The sequence below is a fragment of the Chinchilla lanigera genome, unplaced genomic scaffold (assembly GCF_000276665.1).
Source record: "Chinchilla lanigera isolate Chin_1 unplaced genomic scaffold, ChiLan1.0 scaffold00028, whole genome shotgun sequence".
In the NCBI taxonomy this organism is placed as follows: Eukaryota; Metazoa; Chordata; class Mammalia; order Rodentia; family Chinchillidae; genus Chinchilla; species Chinchilla lanigera.
This window is the reverse complement of record NW_004955429.1, coordinates 17,442,265-17,468,088: the sequence shown is the minus strand read 5'-3', so window position 1 is coordinate 17,468,088 and position 25,824 is coordinate 17,442,265. Positions and strand designations below refer to the sequence as shown.

General features: G+C 52.3%; 1 protein-coding gene across 6 annotated transcripts; it reads left to right on the top strand.

Annotated features, from left to right (window-relative positions):
• The first annotated feature begins 64 nt into the window (after positions 1-64).
• Positions 65-24,058, top strand: Rbsn (rabenosyn, RAB effector). 6 transcript variants are annotated; one of them, XR_001234494.1, is made up of 13 exons: positions 155-307; positions 2,336-2,652; positions 7,028-7,168; positions 10,166-10,266; positions 11,570-11,615; positions 11,721-11,882; positions 13,087-13,328; positions 14,234-14,304; positions 18,170-18,256; positions 18,922-19,024; positions 20,038-20,142; positions 21,270-23,295; positions 23,649-24,058. XR_001234494.1 is itself a non-coding variant. In XM_005387075.2 (12 exons), exons 2-12 carry the CDS (start codon positions 2,505-2,507, stop codon positions 22,347-22,349), a joined length of 2,286 nt encoding a protein of 761 aa, XP_005387132.1. In that variant the 5' UTR covers positions 65-148; positions 2,336-2,504; the 3' UTR covers positions 22,350-23,467. The 6 variants fall into 6 exon arrangements, 5 of the variants coding, with proteins under 5 accessions (XP_005387132.1, XP_013370844.1, XP_005387134.1 ...); XM_005387075.2 differs by lacking the exons at positions 155-307; positions 23,649-24,058 and adding an exon at positions 65-148 and having other exon boundaries at positions 21,270-23,467; XM_013515390.1 differs by lacking the exon at positions 23,649-24,058 and having other exon boundaries at positions 21,270-23,467.
• Positions 24,059-25,824: the final 1,766 nt, after the last annotated feature.

The window sequence follows — 25,824 nt, the reverse complement described above, 5'->3', positions numbered from 1 at the left end:
CGCCCCCCCCGCCCAGCAAGCCCGCCCCGCCCAATAAGGACCAGCCCCTTTCCATGGCGCAGGCGCAGACCCGCGTGGTGCGCCGCATCGAGCGCTCTCGTGCTCGGCGCTCAGTCCGCGTCTGTCAGCCTCCCTTCCGGTTCCGCAGGTACGACTGCCGAGCGCCGAGCAGCCGATGGACATGGCGGTCCCGGCCGTGTGAGGATCCGCCAGGCCCAGATTCCGGGCCGCAGACGAGACGGGCTTCCCGCCCGCGGCCGGTCGGGTACCGAGGGCTGTTGCTGGGGGCTCGCTCGGGAGCGGTGCGGTACGTTCTGGTGTCCGCGCGCGGGTCGCGCTGTGCGGCGGGCGGTGGTGGCGCGCGGGATGTGCGTGCGCGGGTTCCCAGCGGTCCGCGGCAGGCAGTGGCGTCCGGACTCGGCCAGGTCCTCTGTGTCGCGTGTCCGGCCGGGTCTCGGTGGCGGGCGGTGTCCCTGGCAGGCCTGGGGACCGGGTAGCGCTGAGGCTCGCGGGAGCGCCGGGGCGGGGCGTTGGCGCAGGGCTCTGTATGGGGCCCGCACGTTGAGGACTGTGGTTTAGGGTTCATTCATTCATTCATGGGCTTTTTTCTTTCTTTGTTTTTTTTTAGTACTGTGGGTGAAACCAGGGCCTTCGCACTGAGGTGCACCCCCAACTCTCTTTATTTTGAGACAGTGTCTTTCTAAGTTTCCCAGGCTGGCCTCCAGCTTGTGATTCTCCTGCCTCAGCCTCCCGAGTGGGCCTGTGGCGCCACGCTGGGACCATGGAGCTTTATTACGCTTCTTGCTTGTGTGTGCCAGACGGGCACAGTGCTAGACCCCCGAGGTGTGGTACTGGGGAGAAAGACCTGGTCTGTGCCCTGACAGCTCTTTCGCTTGTACTGTTTAGTTCTTCGCTTGTGTGCATGTGATGCGCGCTGAGATGAATGGCTTTTGCTGGACACAGCTTTGAGTAAGAGCCGGCTCAGAAGCTGAGGTTTGGCCCGGCTTGGAGGAGTGAGTATGCGGCAGGGGCAGGGGCCTGAAAGAGGCTGCCAGTCACAGCTGGCCATGGAGGGAACAGGTCCGACCTGGAGGTGCAGTTTCAGGGATGAGCTGGGACAAGGGCTGGGAACTGTGTGGATGTGATCACCGGGTTTCTTAGCTGGAGGGAAGAGCAGGCTGGTGTCTCCTTTGTTTATTCTCTGAGCTGCTGCCACCCTCAACTTTGAGGACCAGGTGTTCCCCTCATCGCCCCACCAGGTTATCCCCAGCCGAAGGTCACGCGTGCTACACTGTGATTTGTGGCCCCAGCTCTGTCGGGGAGAAGGTCCTCCAGCTCTGTTTGAATTCTCTTTATGGCTAGGAGTTCTGCTGAGGTGACATTGAAAGTGACTTCAATAAGGCAGAAAATGGAACTAAGTTTTATGTTTGAAGTAGTGAGAGCACTAGGCTTGCTGTTCCGCTGTCACTGGTTTATTAAATGTGGTAAGCTGGAGAGGAGTTACTCTGCAAATACTAAATAGGTTTTTCTTTTTGTATTTACTATTCGGGGTTTTGTTTTGTTTTGTTTTGTTTTTGCCTTTTTGAGACAGGGTCTCACTATGCAGCTCAGGCTGGCTTTGAGCTAACTTTGTAGCCCAGGCGGGCCTGGAACTCAGCGATCCTCCTGCTTCAGCTTCTTGAGTGCTGGGATTACAGGCGTGCGCCACCACACCCAGCCCAGTCTTTATTTACTATTTGTTAAGAGATAGGGTCTTGCTGCGTTGCTCAGGCAACCTCCTGTCTTGGCCTCCCAGGTGTCTGTAACCACAGGCCTGTGCCACTGCACCTGGGTGTTTTTTCTTTCTGACCCATATATTTCTACTGTTCCTCCTTAAATGACGGGTGAGGTTTTGTTTGGTTTTAGTTTTGTGTGTGTGTGTGTGACACTGTATCTTTCTCATCTCATTTTTAACACATATGTCTTACAAGTATCAAGATTGGCTCAGTATAGTATGTGGTTGAATAACTGATCAAGGTAGAAAGTCAAGTAAAACTTGCATTTGTTGATAAGTACATCAGACGTTTCCTTGAGTGCCGCCGAAACGATGCAGTTCAACAAATATAAGAGCAGTGCTGTCAGGTCTCATTTGCCGGAAGTGCTTTTGCTTCAGGTAGCTGTCCGAGGAGGTCTCATGTTCTAGGTTTTGTGTCCTGGTCTAAGGATGTGGGAAAACAGTTTGTTTCTGCAGACTTGCAGTGAATATGCAAACTGTACCCTGTTGAACTGTGAGAACAAAGAAGATTCGTAGTTGTCATTAACTTGCCTGATTGGCTTTTCTCTTTTTCTTTCTTAGAGTTCCTTCTGCTCCTGAGAGGAGACTTCACCTGGGGCCATGATGCCACTTTCCTGTCACCTGTATGCTGCTTATTTCGGCTAACATTCCGGGAGCCCTGGTCTGGGGAGGAATCAAGCTAACTGTTGGCATGAGGCCCCTGCCTTGTTGGAGTTGAGAGCGCACTGCCATGGCTTCTCTGGATGACCCGGGGGACGTGAGGGAGGGCTTCCTCTGCCCCCTGTGCTTGAAGGACTTGCAGTCTTTCTATCAGTTGCAGTCACATTATGAGGAGGAGCATTCAGGGGAAGACCGTGATGTCAGAGGGCAGATTAAAAGTAAGAGCGAGGTCCTGGCTTACCCCATTCTGTGACTGAGGGCTTTGATCCGTGGGATGGTGTTTTGGAGCTCCCTAGTGGCACCAGGATATGATGGTGATAAAAGTAGCCAGCGGCTATCTTGCATTGTCCTTGTGCTGGCCAGTGTTCAGAGTCTCCTTGTACATTTCTTTGAACATTCCCCCTGGCTGTGTGACCGTGAGCACCATTTTGCTGATAAGGGTATCCGACACAGAGATGAGATAACTGGCCTAAAGGCACAGTGTGAAGCAGAGCCTGGCTTTGAATGGAATAGCTGCAGTCACTGTGATCTGCCAGATTGTTTGAGTTTTCTGACCCCTTGCTGTGAGGGTTTGGACAGGAATGCCTTTCATCTGCTGTGATTTGTCCCTCACAAATTTGAGGCTGCCCATCATCTTTCCTTTCTCTACTGGACTTTGGCCTCTCCAGCACAGAAAAGGAAGGTCATAGTTGAAAAGCAAAACAAACAAACAAACAAACAAAAACCCCAAACAACCCAAAAAGTTAAAACCTTCAAAGTTGAACTTCTAAGAGTTCGGATTCTGGGGAGTTACAGAAAGAACTTTTCAGAGGTGATTTTAACTATGTATAATGTGTTTCCTGGATTTCAAGTTCTGGTTTCCAAAGGAGTTGCTGCTCCTCCAAACCTGCTTTTCTAGTTACTAAGCTAACTTGCTTCTCATACCTGACAGACTTTCAGAAAGCCATGAGGATGTACAGAGACTGGATGCTGTGTCCATAATCTTTACTGGGTAGAGAGAAAGGAGCGATGCTGGGTGTATTTCCAAGTGAGGTCTGGCTTCCAAACATATGAATGGTGTGCACCTTAGAATCAAGTATCTGTCCCTGGAGTTCCACTCTGTGTCTCAGTTCTCAGTTCAGGGGAAAAAAGAGAGTTGATTAAAAACATTAACAGTTATCATTTACCCACAAATGTGTAAGAGAGGCAGACATTTTCAGGGTCTTGAGAGCCATGATGATCAAGGTGCCTCCTGGCTGCAGAGGTTGGAACAGAGCCGTCACTCGTAGGAGGAATAAAAACAGCCCCGCGCTTTATAGTTTTTACAGTTTCTATCCAATACCTGTCATTTCAACAAGCCTGAAGGAAGATGGCCAGTCTCATTTGTAGATAATTCGTGAGGCTCAGAGCTTTTCCGTAACTTATCTAAGGTCACATGTGACTGACAGGGCTCGGCCTGGGACCCAAATCCTCTGTCCCTGTATGTCCACTGCCAGTCTTTCCACAGGGAATTACTGATGAGGAAAGGCCCGGTGTTCTGGTCACAGGATGCATTGCAGCTTCCAGGAGAAAAAAACAAACAAAAATCCAAAACTGATTATAAAAGTTCTTTGGGCAGTGGAAGGGGTTCCCTGGTTCTAGCAAGCTGAGTCACGTGCCATGCCATTCCTGAGACTTGTCATGCTAGTCCCCCAGTTGTGCAGGTAGAGAAGACCCTCAGGTGCCTCCCATGACTCTGTTTGAAGAGGTAAGATGTTTGAGATTATTTAAAGAGTAATACATATGGAAATCTATTCAGGGAATACAACATGGAGTGGAAATTTTGTTCTTTGTGAAAAACTTGAGGCTCCTCTTGAGGGCCTAAGGATGTAGCTCAGTACATGCCTGAGGCCCTGGATCTGATCCTGCACCACAAAAACAAACAGAAAGGCCTCCCGTTTGTTCCCTCCTGAAAAGAACTAAGAAATTGAATTAACCAATCCTTTAGGACTAATGGTCATTTGTTTAGTTAGGAAGGAATTCTTATGTCAGAATTTCCTGGTTTCAGAATCCGTAAAGTAAAGGAATTTCCTTGTTTTTGTTTTGTCTTTTTGTCTTTTTTTTTTTTTAATGTCTCAAACTCGTGGTGGCCTCAAACTTGTGGTGATCTTCCTGCTTCACCTTCCCAAGTGCTGGGATTACAGGCATGCACCACCATGTCCAGCTAGGAAAGTAAAGTTTTATTAAAGTTTGACATCAACGATTTTTTTGGAAAATCCTTTCAAAATGAGTTCATATGTCCTTTTGTTATTTTGCTCTTTTGAAATTTTAGGCATTTATATTTTTAGACAGCTAAGAAGTTAAAAATCGAAAGAGTAGTTTGGCGTCAGGTTTATGAGGCAGTTTTAAAAAGAAAGATAAACGAATCATGCCTGAAAAAAGTAGGCTGTGGGTTGGAGTGCTGGCCTGGGTTCAGCTTCTTTTATAGCAGGGATAAGAGAAGTGGGTTGAAAACCAGCTGTAGTTCTGCTTTGTGTTTTTAAGATTGCCTGGTTGGTTCCTTGTGGCCACCTCTGGAAGGGTTGCACCACTTGGCAGGGTGTGGCACTATTTCAGTCTCGTGATGTGGTTGCCTGGCATAGACGCCCCTGTGACTCGCCCCATCCAGTCATGTTTACAGAAACGAAGCCCTGTTTGCTATCTCCAGTTTCCTGTCTGCTGGACCTTTTGTTCATGAGGCAGTTTCCTTTTACTGTTGCTCGAGAAGACATCTCTTCCGCATTGTGAAGGACATCCTTTAGCTGTGGCGTTTTTCCTATCGGAAGAACCCTTTTCTGACTGACATAATGTCACAGAGTGACTGCTGGGCGACTGAGTAACTGACATCTCTCCCCTCCTGTGCCTGGCTGCTGTCCGAGTCTGTATCAATCTGACTCTAAAGCCCTGGGGCATTTCTGACCTTACTGAAGGGACAGAAGTCACAAGAATTCTGTGAAGTGTACTGTTCTGTTAAATGTCAGGTAGTGACAGTGTTTCATAGCAAATCCGAGGTTTTCTATGGCAGACAGGCAGCAGACACCTGGGATTTAAGGCCACTGGGGAGAGGGGAGCTTGGAATTGGAACCTGAAATACTTTTTCCCTGCCACTGACCTGCTGTTGAGGTCAGTGGGGCTGGTGGGTCCCCCATTCTGTAGAGGTGCGGGGCTGAACCGGGCTGGCTAGGGCGAGCTGGGCCTGGTTTCACACGGATGAAGCATCTGCTTCCAGCCCTGCTGTCCTGAGCTCTGTGATCTGGGGGAAGCAAGTTTCCCCAACTCCAGTGTCATCTCTTTTGTAAGAGGGCTGTCACCACCTCAGACACTTGAGTGTGAACTGGCATCACATATTCGGGTGCGTCATGCCTAGTGCATCCAGAGACTCTACTCAGAAAATGTTCATTTTCTCTTTTTTTTCCCCACTAGCATTAAGAATCAAACGCAGAGCCTTCCCACTGAGCTCTATTTCCACTCCTTTTAAAAATTGTTTATTTCAAGACAGGGTCTTGCAAGTCACTAAGTTGCCCAACCTGGGCTGTAACTTGTGATTTTCTTGCCTCAGCCTGCCATAGTTTTCTCTTTTTACCAAGGTTTTGTGATGTATGTTGTGTTGGGGGTTCGGTCTGTTCCTTGCAGCTTTCTGTAAATATTCTCATGTATTCAAGAAGTAGCTAGGTAGAGGTAGAAGAGAAGGGTTCTATGTATGGCTATGGTCATGGGATGTTGGTTTGACAGCATCCCATCCTGAGGTAAATGAGAACTGTTTACTGATGAATTTCATACTGTAGAGGTGGCCCTTTTAGGGACAGAACCTGGGGCCTTACACAAGCAAGGCAAGTGGCCTACCACTGAGCTGCATCCCAGCCCATAACCTGATTTGTGGGAAGACCACAGGGGCTCAGGAGTGGGGCGCTTGCCAAGCATGCACCAGCCCTGGATTTACTCGAAGCACAATAAGGAAACAGAAGTGAGCAAGCACAACCGCTTTGTTTCATTAGGATATTGTTTATACAGAAGTTTCTAAGTGTACAGTAGGTTTTGAAAACGTGAATAGCCACCAGCCGGCTTCAGACATAGAAAAATGCTTTCCTGGTTCCCTCATTGAATTTGGTTTTAACCACTCTGTTCAATTGGAGTCTTCAGTTGGGTGATGAGCAGTACTTTAGCTTGTGCGTACATAGCACAGAGCCCTGCTTCTTGCTATTACTGACCATTGCTCTGTGCTACTTACTATCCGGTGTTCATGTGCTTGCTGCTGCATTTTATTTGGGATCCAGCTATTTCTTGTGCCCTTTTTTTATATTGGGAATTGAACATCAGAGGTCCTTTGCATGGAGCTGCATCCCTGGCCCTTAAAAAAATTTTTTTTTCTTTTTTGAGACAGGATCTCACTAAGGCGGTAAATTGCCCAGGTTGGGCTTGAACTTGCAATCCTTTAGCCTCAGCCTCCTGGAATGCTGGGATTATGGGCTGACACACAGCTTTTTATGCATTTTAACAAGGATAATTTCTTCATCAGCTTTATCTTTTGATGTTTCCCTTGACCTTTCACTGGGTGCTCTTGATGGTTCACTTGTGTTCTTTGTTCTGTTTTTCAAGGTTTTGTCCAAAAGGCTAAGAAAGCAAAGAACAAGTTGCTGAGACGGGAGGGGGATGACCGAGCAGAGCCAGGGCCCCCAGGATACGAGTCCTTCAGCAATGGAGGGGTCGACCCTTACATGTGGGAGCCTCAGGAACTGGGTAAGAAACTCTTCGTTGATGTGAGCATGCGCTGTGGATATAGGAACCAAACACCTGATGGTGTTTTCAGATTTGGTAACTAAGGGCTGAGTTTCTCATGGCTCTCACACCCTGTAGGAGAAGAGTGGTGCCTCTTGTGTTTGGCCCTGTATTAACGTGTTCCATGTTGAGTGCATTGCATCATCCTGCACCAGGGGACCTGCCCATGCCATGCAACCTTGAGCTGTAGAAGTGGGTATGACTCTGGCTTCCTGCGGCCACCCTGGCACCTGGGCATGCCCCCAGGGTGGTCTCACATCACTCATAACTGCATTGAGAGGCCCGGGTGTGGGCAGCCTACTTCCTGTGGTACCATCTGCTGGCTTTCAAAGGGATCGTCCTGTCCAGTGCGGATCATTGTAAAATGGCTTGTGAAGATCCTTAGCCTGTGGTACACCAGCACCTTGAAACTTGTGCTTTAAGTGACAAATAATGTGTACATGAATTATATCTCAATGAAGATCATGCCACATACTATGTTGAGCTCTCTAGTCTTACCTGACCTTTAACTGCTAGATGACATTAGTCATTAGTAGGGCGGCTTGTGGGTGGTAAGCATGCACTCTGCACTGAATTACATCTGCAGTGCAGTTGGATATTTTCTGTCTTTGAGTATATCAATAAAAGTTCTTTCACAGTTCTCCCTCCTGCCCTGTCTCTCTTTCCGCCCCCTTTTCTCTCCCTCCCCCGTCCCTCTTTGTTTCCCTCTCTGTGTCTCTCTCTGTCTCTGTCTCTCTCTCTGTCTCCCTCTCTCTCTCTCTGTCTCTCTCTCTCTCTCTGATACAGATTTTTTTTTTGTCTCTGTTTGTTTTTTGAGATGGTCTTGCTGTATAGTCCAGGATGGCCTTGAACTCACAGCGACCCTCCTGCCTCAGCCTCTTGAGTGCTGGTATTAAGCAGTGTGGGCTACCACGCCCAGTAATATTTTTAATTCATCTTTTTTGGTGTGATACTGGATTGAACACAGCACTTTCACATTGAGCCACACCCCTAGCCCTCTTTTATTTTTTAATTTTGAGACAGGCTCTTGCTGAGTTGTCCAGGTGGGTTTGAAACTTGTGATCCTTCTATCTCAGCCTCCCAGTGTGCTGGAATCACCTTTGTGCACCTCCATGCCCAGCTCGCGATCACGCTCTTGTTCACCTTTCACAAATTCCTTGTGAGGTGCAATGCTGGTGATGCTCGTTTCCACTCAGAGATGAGGGCACTGAGGCTCAGAGAGAGCGAGGGATACTTACCGGGCCATCTACTCTGTCCATGTGTTACCACTCAAGAATGCAGGAGGTCCTAGAGCGCTGCTGTCAGTCCAATAGGCACTAGCCGTCTGTGCTGTTCACGTGTAACTAGGTTACACAGAAATAAAATCCAGCCTTTTCCTCAGCTGCATCCTAGCTACGTTCCATGTGTTCAGTACCCCGATGCCCAGGGCCCACTGTGTTAGAGGGGAAACATTTCACCATCACGGGAGGCAGTAGCTTTAAAAATACTGCTGCGTGTAACTAAGTCACACATGAAAGACCCTTAGGAACATGAGGGAGAAATTTCAGACACGTGGACTGTTACTGGCCTTGTCGTAATTGATTTCATGATTGGCACCAGGGTGGTTTTCTAATTAACTTGTCTGTTTGAACACTGAAGCAAATTACAATTGAAGTTAATATTTATAATCACACCTAATAATTCTGAACTAAAACTTAACTAGCTGTTATGGTTAGGGAAGAAAAGACAGGGATGGTTAAGAAATAGCATTTAGAGATGTTGGTCGAAGGATACAAAATTTCAGACAAGAGGGTAAGTTTAAGAGATCTGTGGCACAGAATGGTGACTCAAGTTAGGAAAACGTAGTATATTCCTCAGCCTCACTAAAAGAGTAGATTCTGAAGTGTTCTCACCACAGTGAATGAGGTAAGATGTATATTGATTAGCTTGGTTTAGCCATTCCATGATGCATGCATATTTTAAAAGATGTGCACAATAAATACATGCAACGTATAGTTGTCTGTTAGCAATTTTTTCGGTTAACATTTTAAAAAGTGTAGTAAGTGATGAATACCAGCAGTGACATGGAATGCATGACTGGCTGGTTACTGGGAGGAGGATGAACACTGGGTGCTGGCAGGTTGGAGGGCAGCGCTGGTTTCCTGGAAGAGGTGGGATTGAACAAGGCTGCTTCAGGTCCACTTAGGTGACAAGTGACGTGGTTGCATTTATTTGGGGACCTTTGTGCAAGTCTTGGCTGCCCAATTGAGGAAATGTCAGCTCAGCTGGATGCCCCACAAACGTCTGTGAGCCTTAGCTTTTGTGGGCATTTCGAGATGGGTTGTTTTTATTATGATTAAAAGCTGTAGCCAGGTGTGGTAGTGCACACCTGTAATCCCAGCACTCAGGAGGCTGAGGCAGGAGGATTGCTATAAGTTCGAGGCCAGCCTGGACTACATAGTGAAACCGTGTCTGCAAAAAAAACAAAAACACAGCAAAAAAAGCTTTGTTGTACCAACTTTAAAAAAGTATGGAAAAATGGGAGAATAAAAAGCCGATCCATAATGTTACTAGGCTTCTTATTTAACAGATAGTCATGTACCTGTCGGTGTTTGAAGGACTTTATTTAGCCCGCACAACAGCCCTGTGAAGTAGAAAGCATAGTTGTGCCATCTCAGGGTGAGTTCCTGAGGTCACACAAAGGCTGAATGACTTGTCTGAGGTCACAGTGCCTGTGGAGCGGCAGCTTGGGGTGGGGGGCTGGGGGGTGCAGGCTGCCGCAGAACCCACGTCTCATCTGCTCTGCCTGAAGCCTCCACCGGCCACAGTGAACAAGTCAGCAGACCCCTGCATTTCTCAGCAGGACACATGTCCTCAGAGTTTTGCTTCTGAAGTCATTGAAAATCAGCTGTAAGGTCGAGAGGCTCTGGCAGTCAGGAAAGTGACAAGTCACCTGTCCCCTGCCTTCCTTCCTTTTAGGGACTGTGAGAAGCCATCTTTCTGACTTCAAAAAACACCGTGCTGCCAGAATTGACCACTACGTTGTTGAAGTCAATAAATTAATAATCAGGTTAGAGAAGGTAAATTTTCTTGTTAAAAACATTTTTTTTCTGCAAGTATACATTTTCTGGGGGAACGCCTCCATGTTTTATAGCTTATGTTGCACATCTGACACTGGCAGAGGTGCAAAGGATGTGGAGGACGGGCATAGCCTGGGCTGGCTTTCCTGGGGCATTGGCCAGGTGTCTTGGTTATGTTTCTCTCGTTGCTGAGACGCAATACCTGACGCCCAGAATTAAGGCAGGAAAGGTTTATTTAGCTTTACAGTTTGTGGAAGTTAGCTGGCTCCAAGGCAGAGTGGCACATGGCAGAGGGCAACAGTTCATGGCTGTGGAAGACAGCAAAAACAGCAAGAGCAAGCAGCCTCTTTCTCTGCCTTACATTGTATGCAAACTGCCCGCCCCGGGTCAGGTCCAGTACTCACACCCATAATCCCAGCATTGGACCATGGATCAGTCACAAACTCTAGGAGCCCGCCACATGACTACATGAGGCCGTGGGGAGCATCCAGACACAAACCATAACACCAGGGTGTCACAACCACCCCAGGCCTTTTCTTCCACGCTGAAGGCCCCTGGCTCCTGGGAAACCTTTGCCTTTTGGGGTGTCCTGGGCAGGGTCACTCTGAGGTGTAATATGTGGTGTTATTTGATAGGGAATAGAAAAGTGGTGGCTAGGTCGGTGCTGTGCCCTCAGCCAGGGCTGGTGTGCATCGTGGGGACCTGTGATTGGCCCTCGTGTCCTGCAGTGAGTGCTGTGCTTTTCCCTGGAGGTTGATGCTAAGTACAGTCTGGATTGTGTGGTGGGTGTGGCAGAGCCATACAGCTCTTCTTGTGAACTTTGTAGGCAGAAGCGTGCAATGTTGGGGAATGAACCCAGGGCCGCTGCACTGAGCTCCTCCCCAGATCTTGCTTTGTTTTGAGACAGAATTTCACTTAAGTTGCTGAGTTGTCCAGGCTGGGCTCATATTTGCAGTCCTCCTGTCTCAGCCTCCCAGAGTGCTGGGATTGCAAGTGTGCCCCACTGCACCAAGCTCATGGCTGGTGTTGTGTAGGAGCAGTGAAAGAAGAGTTGCCCACTGTTTTCGTACCGCCCCGTCCTCCGCTGCCTGTTTGTTGCTGACATGGGTGATGAAGGGCAAGAGCACCCATCACCATGGGTGATGACCGGGGCTCAGAGGAGAGAGGAGATACGAGGCTTCGGGGCTGGACTGGAGACTGGGCTGGAGAAGTGTAGACATGCAGAGGCTGCTTGTGGTGTGAGCAGTGAAGCATGGCTGGGGTGTCCGTGGCTAACCCACCTGGCCCTCTTTTCTCCCACCAGCTCACTGCATTTGACAGAAGCAACACGGAGTCTGCAAAGATTCGAGGTAACTAGAGAACTCTGTTCATGTTCTTTCTGTTCCTTCTGTTTCCCTGACCAGATCTTCCTAAATGGTGTGTGTGTGTGCTGTTTTATTTTGTCCTTCCCAAAGCGATCGAAAAGTCTGTGGTGCCTTGGGTCAACGACCAAGACGTCCCTTTCTGTCCTGACTGTGGGAGCAAATTCAGCATCCGTAACCGCCGCCACCATTGCCGCCTCTGCGGCTCAATCATGTGCAAGAGGTGCATGGAGCTCATCAGCCTGCCCTTGGCAAGTAGGTGACGGGAACCTCATCCCCTGCCGGGACATGCTTATTTACCAGTAGCCACTGGCACCACAGGGCCCTGGAGTGGATGCCAGGGGGGTCCCCATGAAGCCCACATGGCCCAGAGATGGGTAAGGCAGGGACAGGGTGCAGGCTCGGGTCTCTGCCTTTGCTCCTTACTCTTGTTTAACAACCTCTTAAAAATGTCAAAACCACACTTAGTTTGAGCCCTGTACAGAATGGGGCAGCCAGACCTGGATCTCAGGCTGTTGTTCCCCTACCTTTGTCTATAAGTTATCACCCAGTGCTTTGAGGAGCATGGTGCCTACAGGCCCGTGGACTGCCAGATAAATAGCTGCTTGGTTGGAAGGTGGGTCCGGACCCAGGAGGGGCCAAGCAGCTGTCAGTTCTGCCTAGAAGTGGCGGTAGCGGGTGTTGAGTTGGGAAGAGGACCTCAAAGTCCCTTCCTCTGGGGTGCAAGTCACCGACAGTGTCCTTGTGCAGGAGATGCTGAGGGTGCTAGAGGCTCGGGGTGGGAGATGACATTTGAGAAGCCCTGGGCTCTACACATCTCAGGGAAAGGGTGTGGGCCCCAAGGAGCACGGCTGCAGACAGCGTTGAGGACAGGACAGGTGTGAGGGTGGCCTGCCTTCAAGGTGGTCAGAGGCTGATTCCAGACAGCGTCTCTTGGCATCTGGGACACTTGGGTGGCACTCCTGGTGTCTGGGCAGCATAAGGGCTGAGGCAGGCCATCCTTGATTTACCTTGATTTCCTCCTGGCTCACCTGGGACTGCTTAAGCCACATTTTCTGGACACTTTGCGTTTTTCCTTGGGGACTGTTCGCTGACATTTCTTGGGTTGCTGCCTGGGGAAGCCTTGCTGGCTGTGTTTAGGGTGCAGATGAAAGTGTCATCTGCACCCTAAACAAAGAGCTGCCGCTGTCTGGGGTTGCTTCTGTCACACTGGGAGAGAAGGGGAGACGGTTTGCCCACAGGATGTTCATCTTGAGCTGCCCTGTGGAAGGCAGGAACTGGGTGGCCAGGCCAGGGAAGGCTGTGGATAGGCGGAGGGCCGTCCTGGGGTGCCCTCGGATCTCACTGCGTGAGGGAGCCTGGGAAGGCGGAGCCTGGACTAGGTACCTGCTCCTGGTCCCACCCTGGGACCCATGTGTGGAAAGGGCGGTGGAGAGCTGGGTGCCCTCTGTGTTTGCAGACAAGCTCACCAGTGCCAGCAGGGATGCCCTGAGCACCCACACCAGCCCCAGCCAGTCTCCTGGCAGCGTGCATGGCTCGCGCCGTGGCAGCATCGGCAGTGTGAGCAGCGTGAGCTCTGTGCTGGATGAGAAGGAGGACGAGCGCATCCGCTGCTGTGGGCACTGCAAGGACACACTGCTGCGCAAGGAGCAGCAGATGGATGAACGGGAGCACACGCCCGCCATCACCAAGCTGTACGAGGTGACCGTGCCAGCCCGTCTGCAGAGTTCTGGGGTTCCCTTGGGTTGCATTCATTCCTGCTGTAGGCCCTGGAGAGTTGCAGAGCTGCCCTGGAGGGTGGAACCAGCCCCCTTTCACCTCTCCTCACCCCCTGGAGAGCAGCAAGGCAGGGGAAGAAGTGTTCAGTTGGCCAGGCAGGAGCTGGAGGCTCAGGGATAGTGGGTTGGAGAATCCTGGGAGACTTGCCTGGTGGAGAGAGCTCTGCAAAGTGTTGCACGTTGCCTGCCGTGGGGCAGGAGTGCTTGCTTCTCTGCCAGTCTGGGCACCTCCGCTCCCCAATCCCAGAGCCCCATAGCAAAGGCACATGTGAGAGACAGCACCTCAGGAAAAGTTGGGGGTAATGAGACAGCTTAGGCTCCTGTGGCCAGGGGAGACCTTCAGGCTAGGGACCAGCCAGAGGGATGCATCGGAGAGGGGACACCAGAGTAGGAGACGGTTGGGCAGAGCAGCAGTGTGCTTGAGTCACAGCTGTTTCCGGAACCCATGTAGCTACTGGTGTGGCACAAATCAGAGCCAGGACTGAGCGTAGCCACCCTTCACCATCTGTGGAGTCCGTGACTTTCCTGGTTCCCTTGTTCTGAAGAGGGTAGTGACACTGTGCCCTGTTGTGCTGTTGCCTGGCATCACTAGGTCCTTCTGTCACGGTAGACTCACTGCCTGCCAGGGCGCCAGCAAGCCTGCTGCTCTCAGGATGTCTGGTTGGCTCCATTCTAGTCTGCTTGGAACGTAAGTTAGGAAACTGATACCGTAAGGAAGAGACCCCAGTTGTGAAAAGGGAGCACTTTTCTCACATCTCTGTGGGTGCGGCCTGGTCCTGGTGGGCGTTTGTGTCCTGAGAGTGGCACTCACCTCTCCTCTGTTCTCAGAAATTGCGGCTCTGCATGGAGAAGGTGGACCAGAAAGCTCCGGAATACACTCGCATGGCGGCGTCCTTGAAGTAAGGTTCTTCACGGTGTCCCAGGGGCGCTGCCTCCCGTTGCTCAGGCATATGCCTAGTCCAGATGCAAACCTTGCTTTGCTTTCCCTCTTTTCTTTTTTTTCTTTCCTTTTCCTTCCTCCTTTCTTTCTTCTGTCTCTTTCTCCTTCCTCCCTCTCTTGCTCTCCCTCCCTTTCCTCTCCCCCACTGTGAAATCCGCCCTCTTACAGTGTGCGGTGGAGCCATTTTTACTGTATTCACAGAGTTGTACAGCATTGCCACCGCCTAAATTCCACACCTCTCCTTGTTCTCGTACAAACCTCATCCCTGCCCCCTGGCACCCTCTAATGTGCTTTCTGTTTCGGTGGCACAGCGATTTTTGACTTCTTGTGTCAGCGGTGTCATAAACGTGACCTTCCGTGTCCGACTTGCCACACAGTGCAGTGCTTTTTGGGGTTCATTCGTGTAGCTGCGTGTGCACCTTTCCTTCCTTTTGTATGAGTGCCCTGTGCACGGTACTATGTTCATTTATCCATTCATCAATTAATGAACATTTGTGGGTTTTTTTGGTTTTTGTCTTTTTGAGACAGGGTTTCACTCGGCAGTTCAGGCTGACCTCAAACTCATTTTGTAGCCCAGGCTGACTTTGAACTTGCAGCAATGCTCTTGCCTCAGCCTCCCAAGTGCAGGGATTACAGGCATGCGCCACCACACCTGGCATTTGGGTTTTTTTAACTACTATGGGTGATGTGCATTTAACATTCATGTCCGGGTTGTCATGCAGACACACTTCCACTTCTCTTGGGTGTTTACCTGTGAGTACTGGGTTTTGTGGTACCTGTTTAGGGTGGGAAGTGGCCATATCCTTTCAGAAGGACTGTATTGGAGCTGGGGATATAGCTCAGTGGTGCAGCGCCTGCCTGGCAGAAGGACTGCACCACACTGCATCCCACAGCAGAGTGCCGGTCACATGTTCTCTGCGCACTCAGCCGTACAGTTTTAATGGAGCAGCCTTGCGCCTGCGGGTTGCTGCTGGCGATGGCTTTGGGGTAGCAGCAGCAGAGCTGAGGGTCGCGGCCACGGGTGCTTTACTCGCTGGACTGTGTGAGCACATGGCTCCTGCAGGCTGAGCATGAGCTGGAGCAGGGGCTGAGGCTGGGTCAGTCCTAGTCTTGCCCAGCCTGCAGGATGCAGCACTGGCGCCATGGTTCTGTTTGAGGTCTCTGCCTTTGTCTTTCTCCATGCTGCCTGCCTGCCATGTGGAGGGGGCCTTCAGGGCATGGGCCATGTTAGAGTAGAGCCAGGCTTTACTCCAGCATTTGGTGTGGCAGTTTTTTAGGGTTTCTCAGGGGTGTGAGCTTGACTTTCCTTCACAGCTTAATATGTCCATCGTGTGGCTCTCACATATGAAGAAAATGAATTTGAAGCTGGGCATGGTGGTGCAGGCTTGTAGTTTCAGCTGTTCAGGAGGCTGAGTCAGGAGAATCACTTAAACCAGCCTGGCAACATAGTGAGACCCTGTCTCAAAAAAAAAAATGAAATGAACTTTGTTAGAAGCACAGTCCTCTTTCCTGTCTTCTGAGTCTGTAAATGTCTGCTGCATGGAATGTAAGTGCCTAAGCTCGGGTGGTTTGTTTCAAAAGTACCTCCTCCCTTGCATTCTGCGTTCCTGTGGAACTTGGGCTCTTCTCTCTGTGTTGGGCCAGGCCCTATCCCTACCTGCCCACAGGAGAGGGTGCTCCTGGTCTTGGGCCCTGGGTTTTATGTTCCCACTGGACCTGTTCCTGCCCACGGCTCTGGCTTCCCAGCCCTCCCTCGCTGGCGGGGCAGCCAGCTCCTGCTGGTTGGTCCTGGACATGCTCTGCCAGGTGCTGCACTAGGTGTGGGACTGTGACAGGTACCAGGGACAGCAGTGCTGCTCTCAGGAGCATGTGATGGATAAGATAACTTTGGATGTGGTAGTGCTGTGAGGGATAAAGTTGGCTGATGTGATTGAGACCAGAGGAAGTGATTTCAGATTTGGGCCAAGCTTGCTATTTTCCAGACTTACAGATAGCAAGAAAAAGCCTTTCCCCCAGCTGAGGCGGGAAGATCATTGAGCCCAAGGTCCCAGGCCAACTTGGGCAACATGGTGTTACCCCATCTCAAACAAACAAATAAGCAAAGCCCGTGTTCCTGCTTCCGGCCTTTTCTCTTTGTACTAATGTGTGCCGAGAGATTTGGCACCTTGGATTCTGGGTCACATTGGTATTGATTTAGCTGGAGTTGTTAGTTGCCCAGAGCCCTGGGACCTAGTCCCTGGGCTGCACTCAATGTAAGAAGTCACAGAATAGGGTGACAGGCCTGAAGGAGCAGTGGCAATATCACCCATGACTTTTACTGCCACTCTGAGGCCCTGCTTTTGTCGCATGGGGCATAGTCCTTAGGAAACCTGTGAGCTGGGGCTGTGGCCCAGGCATGGGAAGTGTTCTTGGTCATCCTCCTCCTTCAGTATTGGAGTGAAAAGTCAGGGGGCTTTATATCCTGATGCTGCCTGACTGACTTACTAAGTTACCACTTGCTACACCTCACCAGACACTGTGAGGTTGCTTAGGGACAGGATCTAGTGGAGTCTGCAGCCATGGCTGGATCTGATCCTCAGGCCTGGCCCAAGCTGTCCCTGTGGCCTGCATGACAGCTTCCAGGTGAGGCATGCCTTCTGGTGAGTGTGTACTGCATCACGAGGGGAGTGATCAAAGGATACAGTGAATGTTTGTGAAAAAATTACAGTAAAAGACATTGCCACAAATCCCCCAGAAGTCCTCTACCCCCAACTCCCACCCCACTTTGAGCACACTCATCCCATCATTCTTTTTTTTTTTTCTTTTCTTGGTACCGGGAATCAAACTCATGACCTCACGCTTGCCAGGCAGGCACTTATGCCGCTAAGCTAAATCCCCAGCCCTCATCCCATCATTCTTGCCACTGTCTGCAGCAGCTCTGGAGTCCTCTTTCCTGAGTGTCTTTATGAGCTATAATCAAAAATACATGTGAGTGCTGCTGCCAGGTGCCATTCAACAGAAAGGCAGCCTTATAAAAACATGACACCATGCCCTCATTCACCAGATCTTGTGTGATTTCTGGCTCTTCTCCAAAGTCAGAATGACCTTGAAAGAAACATTTTGAATCGATTCAGGACACTGAGGCAGCCAGGACAACACAGCTGAAGACACAACAGAGGACTCTAGAGCAGCTTCCAAAAGTGGCCACGAATGATGGGATAAGTGTGTTTGAATTGGGGAGGTGGCTGAGGGCATTCATGGCAATATGTCTGTTACAGTTTATAGTTAGATGTCCCCCTAAAACCTCACGCACTTTCAGGTAGGGCTTTGGGAGGTGATTGGATTCTGGGTGTGAGATACTTCTCAGTGGATTGGTCCCCTGATGAATTTATGGCTGAATGTGATGTTGTGAGGTGAAGCCTGATTGAAGGAGGTGGGTTGCTGCGGGTGTGGCCTGGCAGGGTCTGTCTCCCTCCTCCTCTTGATCACTGTCTGCTTCCTGCTTCCCTGCCAGGAACTATTTTTCCTCTGCCTTGCACCCCTGCCCTGGAGCCAGCCGACTGTGGACTGAAGCCTTTATAAACTGTGAGCCAGAACAGACCTCTGCTCCTTGGAGTTGTGCATTGTGTCTCAGTGACAAGAAAGTAATGAAGACAGTGTGTTTCACTGTAATATGCTTTTTAAAAAATGTAAATATGGTCTGTAATTTTCCATCACAGCTCCTGAGACCTGAAATGCCCCTTTCCAAGCACTAACCATCCTGGTACAGCCTCATGCCTTGAGTGTCCTGTGCAGCTCTCAGTCAGCACAACCTGATGTGGCCCTGTCCTGTGCTTTCTCTGCAGTGCTGGGGAGACCACCTACAGCCTGGAGCAGGCTGGCGACCTCCGCCTGGAGGTGCAGAAAGTATACGAACTCATAGACGCCCTGAGGTGAGGCTTGGGATGATGCCAGGGAGGACTCTTCATGGGCCTGGGGCCTTGGGCTGGGGCCAGGTGTGACCCTGTAACTCTGTGCTAGTGACCTTGAGGTCACTGAGGCCTTGCACTGCAGGTGAGGAAACCAGCACAGCCACTGCCGGCTCGCTGTGCACAGCTGTGCCTGCTGCTCGGGTCACGGCTGCTTTCAAACCGTGGCCTGGCGGTTGGGGTTAAATCAGCCCTTGGCAGCGTAGGAGGTGCAGGAACTTAGGGACAGTTGCAGTGAGGGCCATTATTTGTCCAGACACCCAAGACCTGCTGTGTGATTTGCAAAGCCTGGTGCACACTGAAAATTCTACTTCCTATGTCAACAGTATCATCAGTGTTAAGAAGGTAGCAGCAGGGTATTCAACATGCATGAGTCCCTTGAAGTACTGGGTCCTGTGCAGTTACACAGGTTGCTCACTGGTGAAACCAGGTCTGCCTGTGTGGTGAGCCCGTTAGCGACTGAGCATCACACACTCTGCTATGTTATCTGCCATGGGTCTACTCAGGGTAGGGGCTAGGCTCTGCCTTCCAGGAGACAGTGGAGTCACCCGTCTTCACCTGTCTTGGCATGAACGCCTGCAGCTCTGGAGACCTCTCGTCTTGTTTCTGATGTGTCTGTTCTGATCCAGTAAGAAGATCTTAACCCTGGGCTTGAACCAGGACCCCCCACCGCACCCCAACACGCTGAGGCTGCAGAGGATGATCCGGTACTCGGCCACACTCTTCGTGCAGGTGAGGCCGTGGGGTGGTGGGAGCTCGCCTGGGTGCCCTGGTTCTTCTCTTGGGCAGGTCCCCGCTGTGGCCTGTTTTCTCTTCTGTACCAGTTATTCTTTAAGAGCAGCAGTATGTCGTAACTGCCACATTTTGAAAGAGAAGAATGTGGGTTTCTGAGAAAGGAAGACTTCTAGTCATGGCTCGTTCGGGTGTTTTTCTGTTTACATTTTTGCATGCGGTACTTAGGGCTCACGCACATTGCCAGTCTGCTTCCTTTCTCCCCTGAGCTCCACGTCGGCAGTCCCTGCAGTGCTGCCATGGACAGGCTGACCCCATATGACCTTGGCCCTCAGCTGAGGGAGGGGGATGGGAGCTCTGTAGCTAGAAGTGATAGATGGCAGGGTAAGGAGCCTCTTCCTGGGCCTCTGGATGATGATTTGGGGCACCTGTACCCCAGGGTTGGACCCAGTCATTTTTCTGCCCTGCTCCCGTGAGTGCTGCAGCAGCCGCCTTCAGCCTCCTTGCTAAGGTCCAGTGGGGATGTGGGGGCGGTGTCTCCACACGGCATTTCTTTTTTTCTTTTTTTTTTTTTTTCCCGGTACTGGGAATCGAACTCATGACCTCGCGCTTGCCAGGCAGGCGCTGTGCTACTGAGCTAAGTCCCCAGCCCTCCACACGGCATTTCTGAGAACGGGGCCTTCGTCCTGTTTGCTGAGGGCCCACTGGGCACCAAGCTGGGTCCTGGGTCTGGGGTTCACACTTCCTGTTCTTAGCAGCCCAGCTTCTAAAGTGGGCAGGCGATGCCCAGCTGAGGAGCTGGTTTGTGAGTGCACAGCTCCTTGGAGACTGGGCGGCGGGAGTGGCTGGTGGTAGGTGTCAGGTGCCTGATACGACCCTTTCCGGAGCAGAGGCAGGCCTTGTGCACTGTGTGCTCCTCTGCCGCTCTCCAGGGTGGTGCAGCTCAGCTCAAGCTTGGGCTTAAGGTCCATTTTTCCCCAAGTGTAAGTGTGACCCCGTTGTGACCCCTGCAGGAAAAGTTGCTGGGTTTGATGTCATTGCCGACCAAAGAACAGTTTGAAGAGCTGAAAAAGAAAAGGAAGCAAGATATGGAGAGGAAGAGGATGCTGGAGAGACAGGTGTGCAGGGTTTGGGCAGGTGGCAGTCACTGTCTCCTGGTGACCTGCTACTTCTGTTTTTTTTTTTTTTTTTTTTTTTTTTTTTTTTTTTTTTTTGGTTTTTTCTCCGGTACCGGGAACCGAACTCACGACCTTGTGCTTGCCAGGCAGGCGCTTTGCCGCTGAGCTAAATCCCCAGCCCCGACCTGCTACTTGTGATGTCCTGCTTACCTGCGTCACCAGAGCTCTGCTCATGCGTGTGTGCAGTTGCCCCCCCCATTTGGTTTTGTGTTCCATCTCGGGCGTGTGGTCTCTGTCTTTGACGTGTTTGCTTTCGTCTTCTGTTCTTGTGTAGTGTGTACCCACCTGTGGAAACCAGAATAATTCTCTCCCAGGTCCTTGTGTTGTCTCTGTGGTCCCACTGCTTCTCATGCCGAGAACACCAGAGATCGGCAGTGCTCCCTCTGGGGGAGCTTGCTGGGGGTCCACATTGAAAAGTGCACTGTTAAACAGAAAATAGCCAGGCCTGCTGGCTCACACCTATAATCTCAGCTTTTTTAGTAGACCGAGGCAGGGGGATCACAAGTTTAAACGGAGCCTAGGGAACTTAGTCACTTCGCAACACCCTATCTCGAATCAGAAAAAGTAAGTACAGGGATGTAGTTGTGCAGAGGCCCTCGTTTTCATCCCCAGTACCACAAAAAACACAGAAAATGGCCGGGCATGATGTCTACATCTGTATTCCTAGCTACTTGAGAGGCTGAGGCCACTGGGCAATTATTTCATGAGACCTTATCTCTGTAAGGGAAGAAAGGAGAGCTATGGGTGTAGTTCAGTAGTAGAGTACTGGAGGGCCTGGTTCTGTCTCCGGCATCCCCAGGGCGAAACAGAAGCAGGTCACCAGGACACAGTGTGACTGTTCAGCCTGGGTGGGTGCTAACGCTATCGACAGGTGAGAGACACGGAGGTGTACGCCCAGCATACGGCTCGTGACTGGGGCAGCTGCTCCCTAACCTGTCCTCGTGGTCAGTTTTGAAAATCAGAGACTGCCCAGCCTTTCTGTCAGCAGACGGGCTTTTCCGTCCAAACGAGGGAAGGTGGAGGTGGATAAGGGAGGCTTCTGTGACCCTGGTTCTGATTCTTCCCAGGCTGCCCTGGAGTCACAGCGCAGGCTGGAGGAGAAGCACCATGGTCTGGCAGCCAACGGGGAGGTGGCCCCCACAAGGAAGACTGAGGGCTGGCTCCCGCTGCCGGGGACGCAGGGCCAGCACGAGGACCCCGACCCCCTGCTGCAGCAGATCTACAACATTGAGTCATTCATCAAGCAGGCCCAAGCTGCTGGCCGTACAGATGAGGTGCGCACCCTGGGGGAGAACCTGCGGCAGTTGCAGGACGAGTACGACCAGCAGCAGACGGCCAAGGCCATCGAGCTATCCCGCAGACAGGCGGAGGAGGAGGCCCTGCAGCGCGAGCAGCTGCAGAGGCTGCAGGAGCGGGAGTGGGAGCGGGATCGGGATCGGGCCACCTCCCTGCACTCTCGCACCCGGGCCCTAGACTCCCGGGAGGCCACGCCCTTCCTGCTAGAGCCTAGCTCCAGGCCTCGCCCACATCCCTCCTTCGCACTGGAGCTGGGATCCTCCCCAGGCTTGAGCAGCATGGCCCAGGCCACACTAGGTGAAACCCCCTCACCTAGTTCGGCATGGGCCCTGGGCCAGGAGCGCCTCCCCCAGAGCACCGAGCCCCAGCAGAGCGACAACGCTCCGAACCCCTTCAGCGGAGATGGCCTCCCCAGTCCTGCCACTGCACAGGCCGTGCTCCCCAGAGAGTACAACCCTTTTGAGGAGGAGGAAGAGGAGGAGAAAGACACAGCAGCCTTGGCCACGGCCACAACTAACCCCTTCATCAGCCCTGACAGCCCTGCACCCAACCCCTTCGATGAGGATGACGACGAGGACCACAGCAGCCCCAACCGGAGGCCTGCTAGCCCGCCCGTGCCTGGCAACCCCTTCGAGGAGCCCACTGGCACCAACCCCTTTGAGGTAGACAGCGACAGCGGCCCAGAGGCCGAGGAGCCCATCGAGGAGGACCTGCTCCTGCAGCAGATCAACAACATCAAGGCCTACATCTTTGATGCCAAGCAGTATGGGCGCCTGGACGAGGTGGAGGTGCTGACTGAGAACCTGCGGGAGCTGAGATGCACCTTGGCCAAGCAGAAGGGGGGTTCCTGAGTGACAGCAGGGAGCAGGGCATGCAGCCCGGATGCTGCTGTCCATTCCAGATGCATCTCCATGATAGCGGCTAAGAAGGAACTCCTGGGCACCAGCCTTCACTCCTTGGTGGCATTTGCTGCCTCTTCTGTTTTTTTTTACTCAGCGTTTCCTCCTTTCAAGGACTTTGCATCTTTACTACAAAGCTGTAACTTGGTGCACCTCTGTGGCCAAGGTGGACATGACCACTAGCACCTCATGGTCTCGGGCGCTATGCAGTGTTAAGGCGGCCTCTGATGGGCAGGCAGCCCCAAGTTGTCCTGCTCTGGCAGAACCCTGCGCCCGTTGGGCTGTGGGTCCCAGCTTTGCCTAGGGTTGGTCCTGGGGACCAGTGCTGTGGTGCAGGGAACACTGGAGCAGGGGCCCCACCTTGGAGGATGTGCCGCCAGTGTCCCCTTCCCGCCCAGGCTACAGTGTCGCTCCCAGGGTGCTGTGCACTGTGACCTGGCCACGAGCCTGCAGGAAAAGGCACAGTTAATGTCCTGGCCTCTGTTGGTGCGTCTGGGAGAATCCCTCACGTGGACACAGCCCCGAGCCAGGCCTTCAGGAAGGGCCGGCGTATAGCTCCAGAGCTGGTGAGCGGAGGCCTGTGTGGAACATCGCCAGAAGAGCAGGGCCTTCTCCAAGGCTGAGTAGAGTCCGGCAAGCTCTGTGCTCTGGCCAGCATCTTGCTCATCGGGCCACCCTGGCCAGGGTGCTGGTGAGCAGTCTCCTCACCACTGTTAGTGTTAAGGAACCAAACTGCTAGGAGGGTGAACAGCACCCTGCAGTGGCCTGTGGCACTTGGTCTTCAGCTGGGGCAGAAAAGGCCGCTGGCTCCTTGGCTTTGGTGCTCTGGTACGCAGGAGCCAGACCCTGGACTGACGGGCGCCCTCATGGCTCTGGGCAGCACGCTGCAGGGAGCCTGGTAAGGAATAGTCACTTCACTTGTCACTTTATACCCTCACCTCCCTTGGACTGTGCTTCCACCAGGTAGTGTGGTGCCATTCATCTGCTTGCTGGTGGAGTGGTGGAGCCCTGGTGGGAAGGTTCCACCAGAACCACTGTCTTGGCCAAATGGGGACAAGTCCTGGAAGGGGGGGGGTACAGAGGACGCTGACAACTGCGTCATGTTCATGAAGCATGCAGCCCCACTCTGCAGTGTGGGTGGTGTCGGGCATACAAGATGTCCCCTGCTGCTGGCCTCCCTCCTTCCCCAAGGTCCAGGCCCTCTGTGCCATGGTGCTGGGGCTCGGGGCCAACCCACTGTTCTCTGCTCAGCTGTCTCTCCGAGGAGCCAGTGGCCTTCCACCCCGAAGAAGCTAATACAGCTCGCAGCGTCGAGTGGGGGCTCAGTGGAGACGGACTTGGCGCTGCCGCCCCCTGAAACCAGTGCCAGGTAGCAGTCTGCAAGGAACTGAGCATCAGAGATGCACACAGCACGTTTTTAAAAACTTTTTTAAGAAGTTAACTCTGTGAACATACTAATCCAAACTAAAGTCAGACCCCTCAGGTTCTGTGGGACTGTCCTGTGGCTGTCTTCCAGTCTTGGCCTCTGTCCCTGGAGCCTGTGGAGGACAGGCGACCACGGGGAAGAGACAGCTGTGTGCTCCACCTGTGTGGAGGGCAAGTCTGTGCTGGGGTTTGCATCTCCCCGTCTAATACACTAAGAACACTCGCTCCCACTTGCAGCCCAGTGTCTGCTGTCCTCCGTGTCATCGAGAGCCACCTGGTAGATGAGGCGCTGGAACGTGGTGAGATGTGGGCTCAATCCACGGTCACCCGACAGTGGTTGCTCTGGTCCTTGTGTCAGAACCATTTTTGAAAAATGAACAGCTGTGAGTGGTGGGTGTGCACATGGCATGTGCGTTTTGGGTGCGTTACCACAAGTCCCCTGGCTGGTAGCCCAGTGCCTCGGAGCACAGCTTCTGGGCCTTGGCCCTTTCAGCGCTGCCCGTGCTCCCAGCATGCTGGTCAGGGGTGGTGCCCACCCAGGCACAGTGCAAGGCTGTCGGGTTCAGCCGTCCTTCCACGCTGCTGCTGGGCGCTGCTGGCACAGGAGAAGGGATGCGTTAGTGGGGAGCAGCTGCTTAGTCCTCCTGACCTGCACTCAGGTCTCAGCTGGCTTGTGTGCAGGGTGGGTTGGGGGGCACACGCCGCACAAGTAGGTGGTGAGAGAGGTGGGCGGAGCCTGGCAGGTCTGACAGGGACCAGGGCCTCGCAGGGCATATGTGGATTACAGCTGGAGACCGCATAAGCACACTGGTGACCTCTGCTCCTCCAGCCTGGGGACAGGCCCAGGCTGAGTGATGAGCTCCTCTACTTGGGGGCTGCCCGCAGGACCCTGCTGCCTTCACCAGCTGTGTGGAGGCCCCAGATTCTAGAGTAGAGCATTTCATCCATTGTGAATGCTCCCTGTGGACTTCCAAGACCAAGAGTTTTGCCAGTGTGGTGGTGCACACCTGTAATGTCAGTACTTGGGAGGCTGAGGCCGGGGTATCACCTTGAGTTTGAGGGCAGCCTGGAATACATAGTCAGATCCTGTTTTAAAAAAATAAAAAAAAAAATATTTTCCTTCCCTTTTCTTTAGGTTGAGGTCTCAAACGGGGTGTGGTAGTACATACCTGTAATCCCAGCACTTGGGAGGCTGAAGCAGGAGGATCACCATGAGTTCAAGGCCAGCCCGGGCTACCTAGAGACCCTTTCTCAAAAAAAAAAAGGTTAGGGTCTTGCTGTGTGGCCAGGCTGGCCTCAAACTTGGGCTGCTCCTGCCTCAGCCCTCCCAAGTGACTGGTGCACACTATCCGCCCACTAAGACTAAAAGCTCTTCTGCCTAAACTTTAGTAGCCTGGCATCCTCTTAGGAGTACTTTGGAGAGCATTTCTCATTTTAGCCTGACATCCAGAGCTTGGAAGTTGTCAGTTTTTCCAAGCAGAAGCTGAATACCGAGTGTCGTGACTTTTGTAGATTCTTGGAGGGTGGTGTGGGTGGAACTCTGCCCTCCTGGGGGCAGGGAGCTTGGCCAGCCCGGCAGGGCCTAGAGCCACCCTTGGAAGGGAGAGCTGCCGAGGCTGTTGCGTGTGGGTAGCAGCACTCGCTTTGTCCTGGAGCATACTTGCTAACTGCTGTCCCCAGAGCCTTCCTGGCTGGGGGCAGCAGGAGCGAGACACTGATGGCCCACAGCGCAGGAGTACAGGCCCACGAAATGCCACGTGTCACCACGGATGATGGGACCTGCCCTCCCCACGCCCTGCCCTGCCCAGCAAGACTGCGAGCCAGCAGATTACAGCTGGACACTGCACTGGCCGAGGACCTAGGGTTAACACATCTTCACTCTAGAAGCTCATTTACTTCAGTCCGGTTACCCAGCACAGCCAGTGTCGATCCCGTCTTTACAAAAAACCACAACCACGCCTGTAGTCCCAGCACTGGGAGGCTGAGGAGGAGGATTGCAAGG